Below are 16296 nucleotides of genomic sequence, written 5' to 3'. Positions count from 1 at the left end.
TGACGTGGGAGGGCCCAACAGTGAGGCCCCCCGCGCTGATGCTGGAGGAGCCCACGCTTCTCTACGGCTGACTCTGCTGCCTTCTCAGGATGCTCAGCCGTTTGTATGCACGCCTTCCCTTCCTGCAAGTCTGCAGTGGGGAGTGGGGACCTGATAAGACACAGTTGATACTCCACCAGTCTACTCTGAGGCTCAGATGCAGGGCCCCAGCTGCAGTCCTTAATGGAGCATACTTGGGAGTGAGAAGGCAGGGACAGATCGCACCAAGAGACACCAGAAGGGCCTGAAAAATACTTTCATTAGGGCCAGGACTGCTAAAGAAAATAGGAAAGGAAGTCAGGAGTCTGCGGACACCTAAGGGCTGAGACTGACAGCCAGGTCTGAGGATAGTTAAGATGACTCTTCACAACCTTGGGGCACCTGGGTGGCTCAGTCGGTCGAGTGTCCGGCTTCGGCTCAGGTCATGATCTCACAGTTTGCAAGTTCGAGCCCCACGTCAGGCTCACTGCTATCAGCACAGAGCCTGCTTTGGATCCTCTGTCCCCCCCTTCTCTGTCCCTCTCCTGCTTGCACATGGGCGCGTGCTCGCTCTCTCAAAAATAAACAAACATTAGAACAATTTTTGAAGAAAAAAGAAAGATGTCTCTTCACAACCCTCCTAAGGACCTCTACTTCAAACTTTAATCCAGCAGTTCTGGCATCTCCATTCAGTTCCCTGCCTCTCTTCTGCCTAACTGTTAAAGAAGCGAATCCTCAGAAACTCCAACAGATCTCTGCTTAAAGGGGCAGCTGTAGACATGTGGTTAGTTGGTAACACGGGTCCTCGGTGAACACACCTGTGTGGTGGGCTGCCAACCGAGAAGCGGCTGGGAATGGAGGCACGGGGACCTCAATAGTGGCAGTGTGGACAGGACTGTGGCCATCCCAGAGGGGCAGTGGGGACTGGAAGAGCAGCAGGAGTACTGACAGTGCACTAAATGTGCACCTGCCCTGCGTCAGGCAGACATTAAGGGTTCCATGTGCATTAGTCATCCCACCAGCCCTAAGGGGTCAGGACAATGGTCACGGCCATTTCACAAAGGATTTACAGATCCGTACATGTGAAAGATGTGTATTTGAATGTTCCCAAGTCCCCAGGAATAAGGTTATTTTTGAAGTCCTACATCTCTCCCTCGATTTCCCAGAGAATATTCAAGAAAAACCCAATCACGGGCAAAAAGCTTTATGATGGTTGACTACAAGAAAACTCTTCTCCAGAAGCCTCGGTTTAGACTAGCAGAACTGAGGGAACGGTGATACTGTCATGCTTAGCGCCCCCCTTCTTTTTTTTTTTTTTAAATTTTTTTTTTCAACGTTTTTTATTTTTATTTTTGGGACAGAGAGAGACAGAGCATGAACGGGGGAGGGGCAGAGAGAGAGAGAGGGAGATACAGAATCGGAAACAGGCTCCAGGCTCCGAGCCATCAGCCCAGAGCCTGACGTGGGGCTCGAACTCACGGACCGCGAGATCGTGACCTGGCTGAAGTCGGACGCTTAACCCACTGCGCCACCCAGGCGCCCCGCGCCCCCCTTCTTTCTCACAAAGTGGGAGAAGCAGGGATCTGCCCCAGGGGCACAGCAGACCCTTCCCAGCCTGGCTGTCGCATGCACCTCGCCACACTGGCTCTTACTCCCACCCGTGACCAGTGCCTGCTCTTCGCTGGGCCGGTGTGTCCAGGGTGCTGGGCAGCCACTCACCCTGGCTCTGGGGATGATCACTTGGGGAGCAATCCCTGCCTGGTTCCTATTTCTGAACAGAGAGAGTAGCACTTGAGGGACCGGGGCCAGGCTAAAAGCAGAACTTGTAACGCACACCAGTGAGCCGAGGGCCCCAGCCAGGGGAGCCGCAACAGGACCACAGGGCTTTTCCAGGACCTCTTCCCTGCAGCCCAGCCACAGCCGCGAGCCAGAGAAAGGTGTTGCGGTGTGTCTTTTTCCTTTGTACCCACAAAGTTCCCTCCTAACTCTCCAGTAGAGGGTGTGTTTGATCTGAGAAGCCTTTCTGTTAGGAAGTAAACCCAGAGCTTGATAAACGATGCCTCCATCTTCTTTTCCAACAATTTGCTATAAACCAGATGTTCTTTAACATCTGGGCATCTGGGGCATCTAGGGCTAGACACCTCGTCAAGCCCTATATCCCGCAGGACCTTTGGCATGCCCCTCCGGCATCAGGATGTCCAGAAATGTTCCTCCCCTGCTCTTGTTGTGAGCCTCTGACATAGAGAAAGTGCTGAGCCCTTTCAGAACTGGGAACCTGCCAAGGAGGCATACTGCCTTCTCTCCTTCAGACTGGATGAGCAGCAGCACAAAGGTCCCAGGGGTGAAGACAACGGCTCTTCACCTACTGCCATGCGAGAGGGGTGCTCGCAGAGGAAGTCAGCTCTCACCACTTCCTGTGGGAGGGACGGTCCCTCCAGCCGCCCAGCTGCTGCCCACCCTAGTCAGGTGCCCCTCCCAGCAGCTCGGCGACCACACACAGCGGCCAAGTTGGGCTTTGGCAGCTTTCCCTCCTGGTAATTACACCCTGAGAGCAAATCTGCTTCCTCCTCCAGGGAAGCCTGGGGAGAGGGCAAGGAGAGCAGGGAGCAGGAGAGTCAGACGTTAAGCAACACTGGAGGTAAATCTGCTCCTCTAAGCCTAGAAGGACATCTTCACCAATACACAGAAGCACGTATTCCAAAGCCTGTGGATTCTAGCTCTCAAACTTAACTCCTGGTAGAGGAGGAGGAGAAGGTGGTGACCAGAACTTCCTTGCTCCTCCCAGGAAGGTTAGGAGGGTTAGCCCACAAATATTCATGACTGAAGAGAGACCTAACAAACCAAAGGAGGTGTGTGTGGAAGCAAAGTTAAAATTCCTACACACAAAACAGAATGAAACAAAAACTAGCCCTAGAAGACGTTTTTGGGGCAATTCGGGAAATCTGAATGTACACTAGATATTAGATATTAATATTCACATGTGTGATAACGTTAGTAGGTAGGAAAATATTCTTAGGAGACACAGGCTGAAGCATGTAGGGGTGAGGGCTCATGTCTGCAAGTTACTGTCAAATGGCTCAACAAGAAACAGAAAATCTATACACGCATCTAGACAAATGTAACTTACGTATGTATGTGCATGCACACACACACACGTCTCACGAGCGCCTGCTATGTACTGGGCATCCTGAAAGCTGAATCCCACAGGCTTACTGTGGCTAGTGGAGCTCGCCCGGCTGAGCCACAGCACACACAGCAGAAGGGCTGAAGGAAGGAAGAGGTTTCTTGATTTGAATCTGTTTTCCAGAAGCAGGGGTAGGATGGGTGGGGAGTGAGGTCTCCATGGGAAGACACCGGAGGGCTCCTGTCCCAGCAGGAGCTGTGGGAGACAGCGTTGAGGGGAAACTGGCCCTCCTGGGGTCAAGCAGCATGTTGCTGTCTGGGCCTTGCTGGCTCTTCCCCAGTGGCGAGGCTGGGCAGACAAGTGCTTCCTCCCCTGGCCTTACTGCAGGAAAAGGGCCTCCGAGGCAGGGACTGTGTTTATTTAACAAGGGAGGAAAAGTGCATCTCTGGTAAGAGGCTGGCTTGCAAGAAGGGCTTAGAAATGGGTTTTCTGGCAAGGGGTCAGCATCTGTAGGAGAGTGATGAGCATTAATTTCCAGAGAACATGAGGGAAATTGTTAGACATAGAAAGAAATAAGAGGGCCAAGGAGGAAAGCACGTGGTTTCTCTGACACGTCTCTAAACCAAGAGCTCAGAGGCTACAACAAAGCAAGGACCACAGTCTCTCCTGGATGCCTTCCATGTGACGCCCTGTGTGGAGACACAAGGAGAACGTGGGGAGACGGCATGAGGGCTGGAGAAAGACGGCTGGGCTGAGAACTACAGTTGTGTCAGCTTGCACAGCACAAGGAGGTCTAAGAAAAGGGGTGGGAGCGACACTCTCTGACAGTAAAGCAAGAGAGGGGCAAAAGGGCAGCTTTTCCAGTGTGATAAGCTTTCTGACAAGCGGCCGACCTTGGGACGGGGCCCCAGCCCCACTCCCGGAGCGGCTGCTGTGGGGGATGGGGATGAGGGGGGAGCAGATATGTGTGAAGAGCTGCTAGACCAACCCACCAGGTGACATCGGTCACAGCCTCCTTTAAAACACTAAGTAACAACTTCCTTCTGCAAGAGGAGGAAATGACTAGGGTGGGTGGTCTTCTGGAGCTGAAAGAAGAAAATCACATCCAGGCAATCCCACTAAGCAGGGAATTCGTACCCAAGGAAAACCCCAGCTGGCAGAGCCTGGAGGAGAAGGCATTTAGGAAAGCCCATGCTTTTGGGGGGACAACCCGAGAGGGGCGGATGCCCAGGAGGCTCTTGAGAGGCTCCCTGTTTGGGGAGGATGCACTTTTAGGAGGTTAGAAGTGCATTTATGTATGATTTGCCTAAGCTTGACATTTTCAGGTTGAAGTGTTATTACTGCCCCCTAGAGGTTCTATCTTTGCTATTCCAACTCTACTCTGAGCTATAGTTAACTCAGATGCATTAGGCTACAAGTATTTCACAGATGGCTTTGAAGTCTCTTCCAGGCTCATGATTCTATACGAGGAATAGGACAGGGCTTGGAGTCAGCTGTTTTTCATCACCAGTGAGGATGGACTAGGAGGAAATGTCTTAAATGGAAATTTCCAATAATGACATTTGTTAACGCTAGAAACAGACTCCTGACAGGGGTTAAGGTCTCCCTGAACTCTCTACACTGTAATGGGGAAGGGGGGATTATCAAGTTTTGGAAATAGTTAAAGTACAAATTTAAACCAAAAGTTTTGGAGGTAAAGGGTGAAAACAAAGGACGACGGGAAGTCCTACTGCTGCTCAAGAGGCCCCAGTACCACTTATCTCTACTTATCAACTTCCTCCCGTGCTGGCCTCTTGTCCTCTTGGGAGATGCTGCCTGGCTCCCTACTTCCCAGCTGGAGCTTTCCCCAAGTCCGCAAGGCTTGGCTCCACTGGGACACGTCCCTCTTCCTTACCCTTAGTCCTGGCTCCTTGGGGACAGCGGGAACCCTCTCTTCCCCACTCAGGGAGTTGACGTCTAATTTTCCAGGTTCCTTACAGCGTGGCCTCCTCTGCTTTGGTTTGTCTGAAAAATTCTAGGAGGCAAATGGAAATCAACATTACAAAACATTCTGTCACAGATTCTTCTGAGGAGGGTGGGGCTTTTCGGCTGGTTTTGCTCTTGTCTCATTAACGGCCCTCTGTACAGGACCCAGTCAGGTTAGGTTGAAAGACACAGCTACCAGGCCCTCAGCGAGGCTTTCTTTGAGGCCACAGTGTTCCTACAGCTGGAGAGCAGGATGTGTGGGCTTCCTTGTCAGACCTGAGCTGACTCACTAGTCTCCCAGAGTACTGTTTAATCTCTAGCTGTCACCTCCTCATCATTTCCCCCAATTCTCTCTCCACCACTACCTTCCTGGTGGGCTCTGTCTGTCTCTGGAGGGTATGCATCTGTGAATGCACTCTCCTCCTTTTCTTGTGAGCTCTCTACCTCCACATCTTATCAGTTAGATGTACCCAGGACAAAGACGGTGGTGGGGTAGACGAACAAATGAGAAAAGGAAAACCAAGAAAAGACCTCAGTGGTCATACAGACTTCTAATCTGAAGGATCTGGGGCAAAGGCAGTAGAAGGACTTGAAGGACGAGTCCCAAAGCAGTAACTTGAGCTAAGAGCAGACACTCCTCCCTACAAAGTGGTCATATTTTCAAGTGGAAAGAATACATAGGGACATGTTCATGAAGCGGCACTGTTTATGCAACATAAAGATTTCTCTGTGCACTTAGGGTCTGGTGTGGTCGTTCTGGGAGACAGGGGCACTGAGTTTAGGCAAATTCTGTCCTCATAAGGTTTTGTGCAACGACTTGGTACAGCATTCTGACAGGGGCTGTGATTTGTTACTAGAAACTCAATGACAATTTAAACTTAAAAAAAAATCCCAAAAAAGAAAACTTTAAAATGATGTTCTCAGTTAACACAGATCTCTCCCAAACTTCCCAAGCTCCCCGAGCATGCTCCTCGTCAAACACAGCACCCCATCAGCGGGAAGGAAATGGCAGGTCGGGCAGAACCAACAAAACTTACTGCTCCAAAGCCAGGAACCTCTAAGGAGTAATCAGCCTGCTGCCTCAGCCAGTCAAGGAGACTCTTGCTGGGAATGGCTTTCTCAGCCTGGCTGCCAGCTGCTGGGGCTGGCTCAGGGGCTGAAGCGGCAGACACCGGCCCTTCCGGATGTGAGGCGCTTGAGGGCGCCTGCCCTGGGTCTTCATGGACTTCCTGGACGAATGAGAAACAAGTACGTGCAGTTAACCATGACAGAATGAAAACCAGTTTCTGAAAGGAAAACACGTAAGGTGTTCTTTGTACCTTTCCATCCATTTCCCCCCGAATGTTACTGTGCTGGGGTGCTTGAGTAAGAATCTTCCACGCCACTGACCCACACGCGCGCTCCGGCAGGGGCTGGCGTTCCCTCCACCCAATGCTCCTCTCCCTGTCTTGTCTGCTTGGTAACCTTTAATTCCATCCTGTCTGCTTAGGTTCAGTGTTACCTCCTTTGCCACCATCAATGACCATCCCAGAGAGCACAGGCCACTCTACTTCCTGCTCCCCCACGGCACCCTTCACAGGCTTTCCACATAACCGGAAATGCCACACTGCAATTTACTTACCTCTTCTTCCTTCTACAGGTTGAAGAGCTGTGTTACTCATCTCTGTATTCCCAATGCCTATAATTGGGTCCACGAAGTACAATATGGAACCAGATATATGTTTGCATAATACATTTTAAAAAATACTCTGAGGCCAAGAGTATTTGTTTTCCTAGTCATTCCACTGCCAATCTATGATCACTAGGGCCTTGCACCTCTAAAAAATGAGACAACGGTCTTAAAAGCTTGCAGGACTGGGCAGGGAAAGAACCTGCCACTTCAGCCTCCCACATTATACAGAAAGTCTAAGAGGAAGACAAAACTTTAAAATATACCAAATAGCAGAGCTTAAAAATAAGGCCCTCAGGTCCCAGTGAACAAAGTCTTTGGTTTGGTTCCCTGATCTGCCACTTTACTGGATAACCTTGGGAAAATTATTTAATGCTTGTAAGCCTCAGTTTCCTCATCCATAAAATGGGAGTAACAACACCACCTTCACAGAGTTGTGAAGATCAAATAGGACAATCACACAAAACCCTGAAAATAGTGCCTGGCACACGGTAAGCACTCATTAATACTGGTTACTATTATTCCTTTTACAATAAAACATGAAATGTGATTCCTGTTTTGGAGCTTGAAATTCAGTAAGTAGGAAAAACCAAGACACAAAGAGAAGTCAGTTGTCTCTGACACATTAAGAAAAGTCTATGGGGATCTCTCCTGGCCAGGCACATGGCTTCTAACCTTGTCTGTTGTTTACAATAATCTCCTCTGGGTTTAGGGGGTCCTGGCGTGACTCTGGTGAACCCTCCTCATGGCAGCCCTCTGTGGGAGATGCTGTGGGCCCACTACAGAGCAGTGAGGCTCAGTGGTGCACCCCATGTTGCCCACTATGTCAAGCAGTAGAGCCAGGATCAACTTTCAGGATCCTGACCCCCAGCAGCTCCTGGAAAGCCTGCCAATCCGCATGCCACTGCCACAAACTCAACCCTGCCATTTGCTTTAACTCCATCACCAGTGGCTCTTCCAAAACACTGGGGGATATGGGCTGTTTGTACTGGAAATGTCAAGACCCCTGGCTCCTATCTCCAGGCTGCATGCAGGTGAAGGGTCCATAATGGATTAAACGTGTTTCTAGAAAAGACTGAGGGCGACTTACAACAAGAGACCCCAAGTGGGACAACTGAAATAGGGATAAAAAATCCATAAATTAAAAAACTGGGTGTCTGGGGAAGGGTCTGTTGCTCAGTGTAGAAAGGTCAGTGTTGGGGCGCCTGGGTGGCTCAGTTGGTTAAGTATCTGACTTTGGCTCAGGTCATGATCTCAAGGTTCATGGGTTTGAGCCCCACATTGGGCTCTGTGCTGACAGTGCGGAGCCTGTTTGGGATTCTCTCTCTCCTGCTCTCTCTGCCCCTCCCCTACTCTACCTCTCTCTTTCCCTCAATAAATAAATAAAAACTTAAAAAAAAAAAAGTCAGTGTTTTTTACTTAATGACATCATATACCCACCAAGATTCCTGCCTGAAGTGTCTGCTCCTTCAAAAAGATGAGGTCCATCCCTCCTTCAACATGTTTCCGTCTCCCTCTCCTCCTCCTCGTGGCAGCGTCATCTCTTCTGAGGCTTCCGTTGACGATCTGTCCTGTCACTGGATGGATCAGGCCAGCTTGCAGAATCCCAGACAAGTCCATGCCGAGGGCTCCTTGAAGTGAACCGATAGCCCCGATCTTAGGGGTGCTGGCACTCAGTGGGAAAGGAGACGTGGCTCCTGGGGACCCCTCTGAAGTGCAGGAGAGGTCTATTGCGGACTCCCCGTGCCAGCCATTGAGGACGATGGGGGGGTGCCCGTGGGTGGCGGAGAACTGGTCCAGACCCCGCGCCTTTGCATCCCGCTCCACCTCAAACTCATAGGGCCGTCTGTGCTTTTGGTCATCCTTTGTGAATACTGGAGCCAGGAAGCTCTCCTGTGAACATACACAGGGGGCAAGAGAGGGGTGAATGCCACTTCCGTGGCCACATGGTAGCTCTTTCTCCCGGCCTGATTTCCTTGAGCCTAGTAAATTCCTAATCAACTTCACAGAAGTTCTTTCCACTCAAGGTTTCTCAATCCTTAGCACCAAATCACCTGGACAGCTTGTTAAAATGTCGATTCTACTTTAGTGGGTCTGAGATTGTGCATGTCTAACAGGTGTCCAGGTGCTACTAAGGCTGCTAGTCCATGAACTAGATCTCAGGGAAGCTCAGCCTCAGCTGTGCATCAGAATCTACTGGGAAATTAAAAAAAAAAAAAAAAAATTCCAATACTCAGTCTACACCCTGGACCAATTAAATCAGAACCAGCAGCTTTTCAAGGTCCCCAGCAGGTTCCACTGTGCACTTGAAGGTTGAGAGCCAGCGTGCTAACAATGTACCTCAAATTAGACCTTACTTGTAAGCCTGAGTTTATAAAACCCATTCTGATTTCCCGAGTTTCTATCAGCTGCCATTATTCTCGTAGCCTTCCAAGTACCGAACACACCAATCTGATCCATTCACGCCTCCTTTTCCTTATCCGTTTATTAGTTATCAAGTCATGCTTTCCAACTCCCCCCCACCCCCGTCCCACCCTGTTTAGATCCACTCTGCCACTAACCTGGTCTAGAACCTCAACTCTTCATCAGACCCACCCTTGGCCTCCCAGCCGCTGGCACCCTTCTTTCCTGACGCTCACGTCCCAAGAGCCCCGCACACTCCTCCAGCTGAGCTGTAAACTCTGCTCTCGTCATGCATTTCCCTGCCCTAAGACTTTCAGTAGCTCCCTGCTGCCTACAGGATAAAATCTTAATTCTTCAATTAAACTAATGACTGCACAAAAAAAGAATAAAAGTCCTATCCATTCAGTCAGTGTTTGCTGAATGAATGGCTTAACTGAGAAGAGCCATGTGTCCCTGTTCTCTGCTGCATAGTCAGCCCCACGCTATGGCCTCACCTTCTGGATCTGGGCCACCAATGCTGCACCACTGCTGAAGCTGTGTTCTGATGTTTCTGGCTCTGAGATGCTGCTTCGAGAACCAGCACTGCTGGTTAACACAGGGGTAGGCAGTGTGCCCGGGGGCTCGTACTGCTGGCTGGAAGGCCACTTCCCCTTTAACACCACGTGGCAGATATTATCCAGGCGGTTGATTATCACGCGATCCTATAAAAAAGACCAAAAGCTATGAGGAGTAATCACCAAGCTACTCAAATTCACTAAGTCCCTTGAGATCACGTGTCAAGTTTTCTGAGCAGAAGGAGTTGATTAGAAAAGAGCACACTCATATGTACTCACTTTACAAGTCTTAAAATAAGTTCTATGGTCCGGACAATGAAAATTAAAGCCATAGTGCTGTAAATACGAAGACATTTTTATATTATCGTCTAATTAGTCGAGTGTGTATGTGTTTAGTGTTCAAATGTTACCATTACTAATACCTTTTCAAGATATTACACATTTCTCTGAATTTATTATTCAGAAATACTCTACAAGCTGAGAAGGCTTTGGGTAGAAAACGCACACTCTGTGAGGTACCTTTGGCCACTCAGAGAAGGAAAAGAGGGTCTTCTCCTGGAGCAGTTGAGCAATGGTGGGAGCCCGAGCCTCCTGTAGGTCATCCCCGAGGTCTCCAGCAATGCCTGATGCTGAGCTCTTGCTCTCCTCTTCAGAGTATTTCCCTGGGTAATCTGCAAAGAAGGGTTTAAAAAAATCAATTTGGTACTTGGGAGACAGTAATGATCTGAAAGATTAGGACACCTGATCTGTCTTTTCAAAAAATTAGCTCATTCGGTGCTAACTTACTTGAAATTAAACATTAATGACCATGCCTTCTCTTTCCAGAAGGTTCTGGAAGAACCAAAATGCAGATCCTTCTTTAGGGCTATCCATGCAAGTCATGTGATAACTCTGCATCCACACCCCAACAAAAACAACAAAAGAGGAGATTGTCCTGTGTATCCAAGAATGAGAGCAGGCTGAGCAGCAAGAGGCTCATGTAGAGTAGCTGAGGAGAGGAAATTGAACATTGTAATATTTTGATGCATTGAAGGCACAGTCCACAGCAAGACGCTGATGTTAATGAAGGATGGGAGGTCCTGACACTCACAACAAAGGCAAAATAGACCTGATTCATGTCAACAATGATGCAAAGAACCTAGAACATTTATATCATGATGGAAACAAATGGAAACGCAGCTCATTCTTTCAAGTTTCAGTAGTGAAAGTTTATTATCAGTGTGAAATGGATCTTCAAAGATCCACTTACCAGTAATGATAGGGAATAAACACAGGGTAGCAAAATGTCCAGGGCAGGAAAAGCTGTGTGCCTCTTTCCTTGTGAAATGACAAGGAATGTCGATCCTCTGAAACACAGAGGTGGAGATTTCACTGCTGACTGTGCACCAGTCTAGGGAGCTGTGGGGACCCCTGACCACAAACAGGGCCTTGCCAGGCCATTGGATTCAAGGATATGCAAGACAGATGTGGCCCTGACCCTCAGACTCTTATGATTTCATGGGGGAAAGACAGGAAAATAGTAATGATAAACGAATAACTACAATTACAAACCATGGCAAATGCTTTAAAAAGAAGCAAGCTGTTATGATAGGGAAAAAGAGCTTTGGAAGGACCTGCTGGTAGAAGGTAAGGCCGGTAAAGAGGGCTTCTTGAAGGAGAGAACACCCAAGAAGAGGAGGAGGATGCTTCTTTTGGACGTGCTGAGGAACAAAGAGACACTTCCAGGGGAAAAGTACAAAAATGAGGCTGGATGGGTAGAATCATCTAGATGATGCTGAATCCTGTAGGCCATGATAGAAAATTCGAATTTTACTCTAGATCTAATGGGGAGCATTCCTGAAAGGTTTTAAGCAGAGAGCCTGGATTTAAGTTTTATGAAAAAAAAAAAAAGAAAGAAAGAAAAAAAGAAAAAAGATGTATGAGAGAAAACCCTGGAAAAGAGCCAGGAGACCTGGGGGCTGGCCCTGACAGCTGTACCAATTACTGCCCAACCTGTTCCACATCTCCTATTTGTGGAGGACCCCCTCTGAGGCCTGCAAAAGCATATATGTTATGTGTGTGTGTGTGTGTGTGTGTGTGTGTGTGTGTGAATGCATGCATTTATTTACTTATTTATGAGAGAGAGAGAGAGAGAGAAACAGAGTGAGTGCGTGTGCAGGGGAGGGGCAGAGAGTGGGGGATGGGGGTGGACAGAAGATCCGAAGTAGGCTCTGTGCTGATAGCATCCAGCCTGATGCAGGGCTTGAACCCACGAACCACGAGACCTTGACCTGAGCTGAAGTCGGACACTCAACCCACTGAGCCACCCAGGTGCCCCACCCCCACTTAAAAAACATTTTTTTTTTTAAATTTAAAACCATTTTTAAAAGCACTGGTGCAAGGGGGCCTGCCCGTGAGTGTGCCACTCACCAAAGCTCATCAAGCTGATGCTGCACCAAAGGGCCTCAGAGCACAGCGGTTTCTCCTCTAAACCATACCCTTCTACGCCCTGTACTCATTTCACCGTCTGGATTTCCAAGGACTGTTTGGTGATTTTCCCCATAACAAGGTTCAAAACACAATGTGGGTCACAAAGCAGTGATCCTTTGTAGCCTAGGCTGAGGACGCACAAGGTCAGAGACTGGCTCCCCTCGGGTCAGCTGGGGCTACAAGTCGACCTAACCTACTTTCAGTGGCCTGTCATTATCCCAGGTAGCATGTAAAGTTTAGCTTGGGTTTGGAACTCGTCCCAAGGGACATCACAATGACTAAAGCCAAAGGTAAGGGGCTTACAAATAAAAGGAGGCTAGATCATGCAGGGGGGCTCAGCTGAGCTCCTCTCCCTTTTTCCTGCTTTGATAGAAGGGCACTGTCCCAGAAGGAGGAAGCTGTGTCTGTCTCAATCTCTGAGCACCACACCTGGCATTAGGCCAAGCATGAACTGGTTTTTTTTGTCTTTTGGTTGTTTTTGACAATGACAAGGATAAATAGAATTGTTTTTGTCCATTGTAATATGTCCTCTTGGGTCTGAAGGAGTAAAAACACCAGTGAAAAAGGTAAAAACCAATTCTTGTTGCTCAGAGTCTCTAATCAATATACCTTTGCAAAAGCACAGAAATATCTGAGTCAGGTAGATTCTTAACGTTTAGAAAGTCATCTTAACTTGAAGCCTTATCTAAGAATTTATTTAAAAAGACCAATCTATTTGTATTTTTGTTGAGTTACTTGTAATTTTGTATTCTTATTCCTGTTAACTTACTAAAATGAATTTAAATTCAATGCACCAACATTGACTCACGGGTTTTGACGATAACATGAATAAATGGTCCTATCTTTGCTCACCTTAATAAAGATCACATTTATTTGTATTTTTGTGGAGTTCCTGAAAAATTAACTGCACCTACACAAAACTGCAGGTTCTTGATGTTCCCAGGTGTTTTTACTTTGACCAGTTTGAAGCACATCCCTTAGCGAAGAACAAGTAACTTCCCCCAACAATGTATCTAGCACCTACTGTACAGAAAGAAGCCTACAGCCCTGCCCAAATCACAAGGCTGGTGCAGCAAAGGTGCTACAACTGTCCGTAATCATCTTCAGTTCTAGAATGATCAGAGTTGAGCTACTCTGTCTCACTTTCAGACCAAGGCCTGTGACCTTTGATCTTAAACCACAGGAGAGCGGGCAGGTCCCTCTCAGAAGCCACACCATCTCCTGACCCTCCCTCCACCCTGCCCCCTCCCTGTCACGTGAAAACTGACTTACCCAGAACACCACAGACTGTGCAGACTATACCTTGAGCATGGCTGTTCCCATCTCTGTCGTAATCATCTTTACTCTCAAAATCCATGTCTTCGGACTTGAGCTCACTTGCTTCTGGATATGCAGGGAAACCTTTTTTGCCTTCTGCATTTTCCTTCCAAGGTTCTTTTGACAGCTCGTGCTTTCCCTGAAAGGGCTCTGATGGAGGAGCGGTGGGCTCACCCTCCACTGTGATACTATTCGTTTTGCTTCTGTACAGGTCTGGGGTATAACCCTTGGATTTGTCCACTTCAAACTCCTCGTTCTCGAGGCCACGTGCCCACCTCTCCGTGTGCTTGCAGTGACACTGACAGGCTGCTGGAGGAAAAGCCCCCTGTGGTCTAGGATGCTGGCTCATGGCCTCCAGGCTTCCTCTCTTGACCTCATCCACAGGGAGGCCTCGGCTCTTTTCCCTTAGGATATTAGCAGTGGGCTCGGCTAGATGCAAAACCTTGGGCCTTTCCCTCAGGCCTATGGTCACACCTACGTTCTCCTCCTCATTCTCTTCCTCTTCCTCCTCCTCTTCACTGTGGTTCTGACTCAAAACCAATTTACTTTCTAAACTTTTGTTTTCTAATAAATCAATTAACTGCTGGTCTGATGACAAGCTTCTTCTGGAATCACAGACACTAAGATGGCACATATCTACAAACCCACTTTCATTTCCCTGATCCAAGGAAGGGGAAGCTAAGTGTTTGGCTTCTAGCTGCCCAATGCTTTCAGGCCTCTGCCCTGCCTCACTGCAGACATCCCCTTCCCTTGAAAGAGACAGCAACAGATGTTTTCCATTTTTGATGTTCATCTGAGCTACCCCTGCTTCTAAGCTACTCATAAAAGACGGCCCTGAAGGTATTTCTGCCTCATGGCCAGCAGGCAGGCAGTTCCCATCTTTGCTTGCCGAGAGGGCCAGAGCATCCTTTCTGGGCTCTGTGTTTGTACTGGGGCTCTCCTGGAGAGAGCCCGGCTCTCGAATGAGAGCCTTCTTCCCATACATCATGCTCTCCAAGGACTCAGGCAGCAGACTTTCATCGTGGGTGATGGAAATGACATCCTGAACTTTAGAAATAAAGTTGTCACAAGTCATGTCAGATAAACTGCCCCCAGGTGGAGCGAGATGATCATCTCTACTTTCTATTTTCACCAGATTCTCAGGTTCATTTTCAAGGGGCTCTGAAGTCCTGCTCATCTGAGTGTACGTAAGAGATTCATACAGCCTGGAGTTGGTCTGGTAAAGGCAACAGAGACTTTCTGGTGCCTGGGCGTCCGTTCTCTTATGCTGGGCGTAGTTTCTGTAGGCATCCAGGAAGGACAGCTGGGGGTCAGTCATGATGTAATAGTTAGTGCGGTTCAGCCCATGCTTGGCGGTGCCGACGAGCAGGTCTCGGTCGTGCTTCCCACACTCCCACCAGACCGGGAGGTAGAGGCTGGGCCTGCAGAGCTGGAGGCGCTCGTGCAGCTGAGGACACCTCAGCACTTGCTCTCGGACCTTCCGCAGCAGCTCAATGCGGTAAAGGGTTCTCGCGGCCCGTTCCTCCGTGATGGGTTCCACATAGATGCTGGGATCTGGGGGACCTGGAAAGGCCAACACAGAGCCCATCACTGAAGGCAACCCCAGGACAACTGCTGCCCACCTGAGCCCCTGTATCTCTGGTTCTGCGTTTAACTCGCTGGCTCCCCAGCATGCAGTCCTAGGTGAGTGTGCCCCTGCTACACGGAAAAGCTACGACAATGGAAGGTTTTTATGAAACAAGGACAGACCCAGTAAAGGTGAAAGGAACACGAGAACTTCAGTTCTGGAGGTGACATGAGTTCTCATTCAGTAAGCATGTACTCGGTGCCTTGTACCCAAAGTCCTTTACGTGCCCTTCGGCTCTCATGGCTATGCTACGCTACAGCATTGTCAGCTCTGCCTGAAAGATGGGGAAGGAGGCTCAAACACGCTAACTTGCTCCACAGGGCAGAACCAGGATTCGAGTCCAAGTCTCATCAGTGGGGCTGCAAGGCCCGGCTCCCTGTGTTCTATCCAGCTCCTTGGTTTTGTTTTTTTTTTTTTTTCCAACGTTTTTTATTTATTTTTGGGACAGAGAGAGACAGAGCATGAACGGGGGAGGGGCAGAGAGAGAGGGAGACACAGAATCGGAAACAGGCTCCAGGCTCTGAGCCATCAGCCCAGAGCCCGACGCGGGGCTCGAACTCACGGACCGCAAGATCGTGACCTGGCTGAAGTCGGACGCTTAACCGACTGCGCCACCCAGGCGCCCCTCCAGCTCCTTGGTTTTAATGAAAACACCCTAACTGTGTCACGTGGGGGCAGAAGCGGGGACGTGTGTGCATGCTGCCGTCAGCCCAGAACGCACGCTGGGTGGGCTCTGTATTTGTTGTAGCTTTCCTACAGTACAGTCCTACGGTCCAGACCAAGTTTATCTACAAACAAAGGCAGAAGAGGGATATCAAGGAAGAAGCTGTTGCAAATCTTAACCAAGAAGCAATTACTCTGAAGGCGTCCCTGTTGGAGCAGGGGATGTTTAAAACAGCCACTTCCTTTCTATAGCTACAATTCAACACATGGAAAAATAGTTCAAGTTACTAAGATGTAATTTAAGGACGGAGCAAAGTTCACCAGAGAATTCAATCTGTACGAGACTTAATGATCCACTGGAGGTTAATTAACAGTAGTCTCCCAATACTTCTGTGAGATGTTTATCTGAATTTCAGTTTTTGTTGAAGCTGCATCATTTTGGGAGAGAGATTTTATTTTATGAGGGCGGACCCAATTAGCAGTTCAG

The 16296-nt window shown here is 48.7% G+C and overlaps 1 protein-coding gene across 7 annotated transcripts in view; it reads right to left on the bottom strand.

Moving 5' to 3' along the window:
- Positions 1-16296, bottom strand: part of CHD6 (chromodomain helicase DNA binding protein 6) — a 205829-nt gene that overhangs the window by 5177 nt on the left and 184356 nt on the right. For 6 of the 7 annotated variants that reach the window (XM_040447040.1, XM_040447044.1, XM_040447043.1 and 3 more), the window contains 6 exons: positions 13505-15082; positions 10253-10404; positions 9674-9880; positions 8217-8669; positions 6145-6336; positions 5037-5156 (listed from right to left, as the gene is read on the bottom strand). In XM_040447040.1, coding sequence (XP_040302974.1) covers positions 5037-5156; positions 6145-6336; positions 8217-8669; positions 9674-9880; positions 10253-10404; positions 13505-15082 — 2702 coding nt within the window. The remainder of the gene's footprint in view (positions 1-5036; positions 5157-6144; positions 6337-8216; positions 8670-9673; positions 9881-10252; positions 10405-13504; positions 15083-16296) is intronic. The other variant, XM_040447045.1, reaches the window with a different exon arrangement.

This window comes from Herpailurus yagouaroundi, unplaced genomic scaffold (genome assembly GCF_014898765.1).
Source record: "Herpailurus yagouaroundi ecotype Mexico unplaced genomic scaffold, PumYag 196, whole genome shotgun sequence".
Taxonomy (NCBI): domain Eukaryota; kingdom Metazoa; phylum Chordata; class Mammalia; order Carnivora; family Felidae; genus Herpailurus; species Herpailurus yagouaroundi.
Note: the sequence above shows the minus strand (reverse complement) of the source record. Positions and strands in the feature narration are given on the sequence as shown.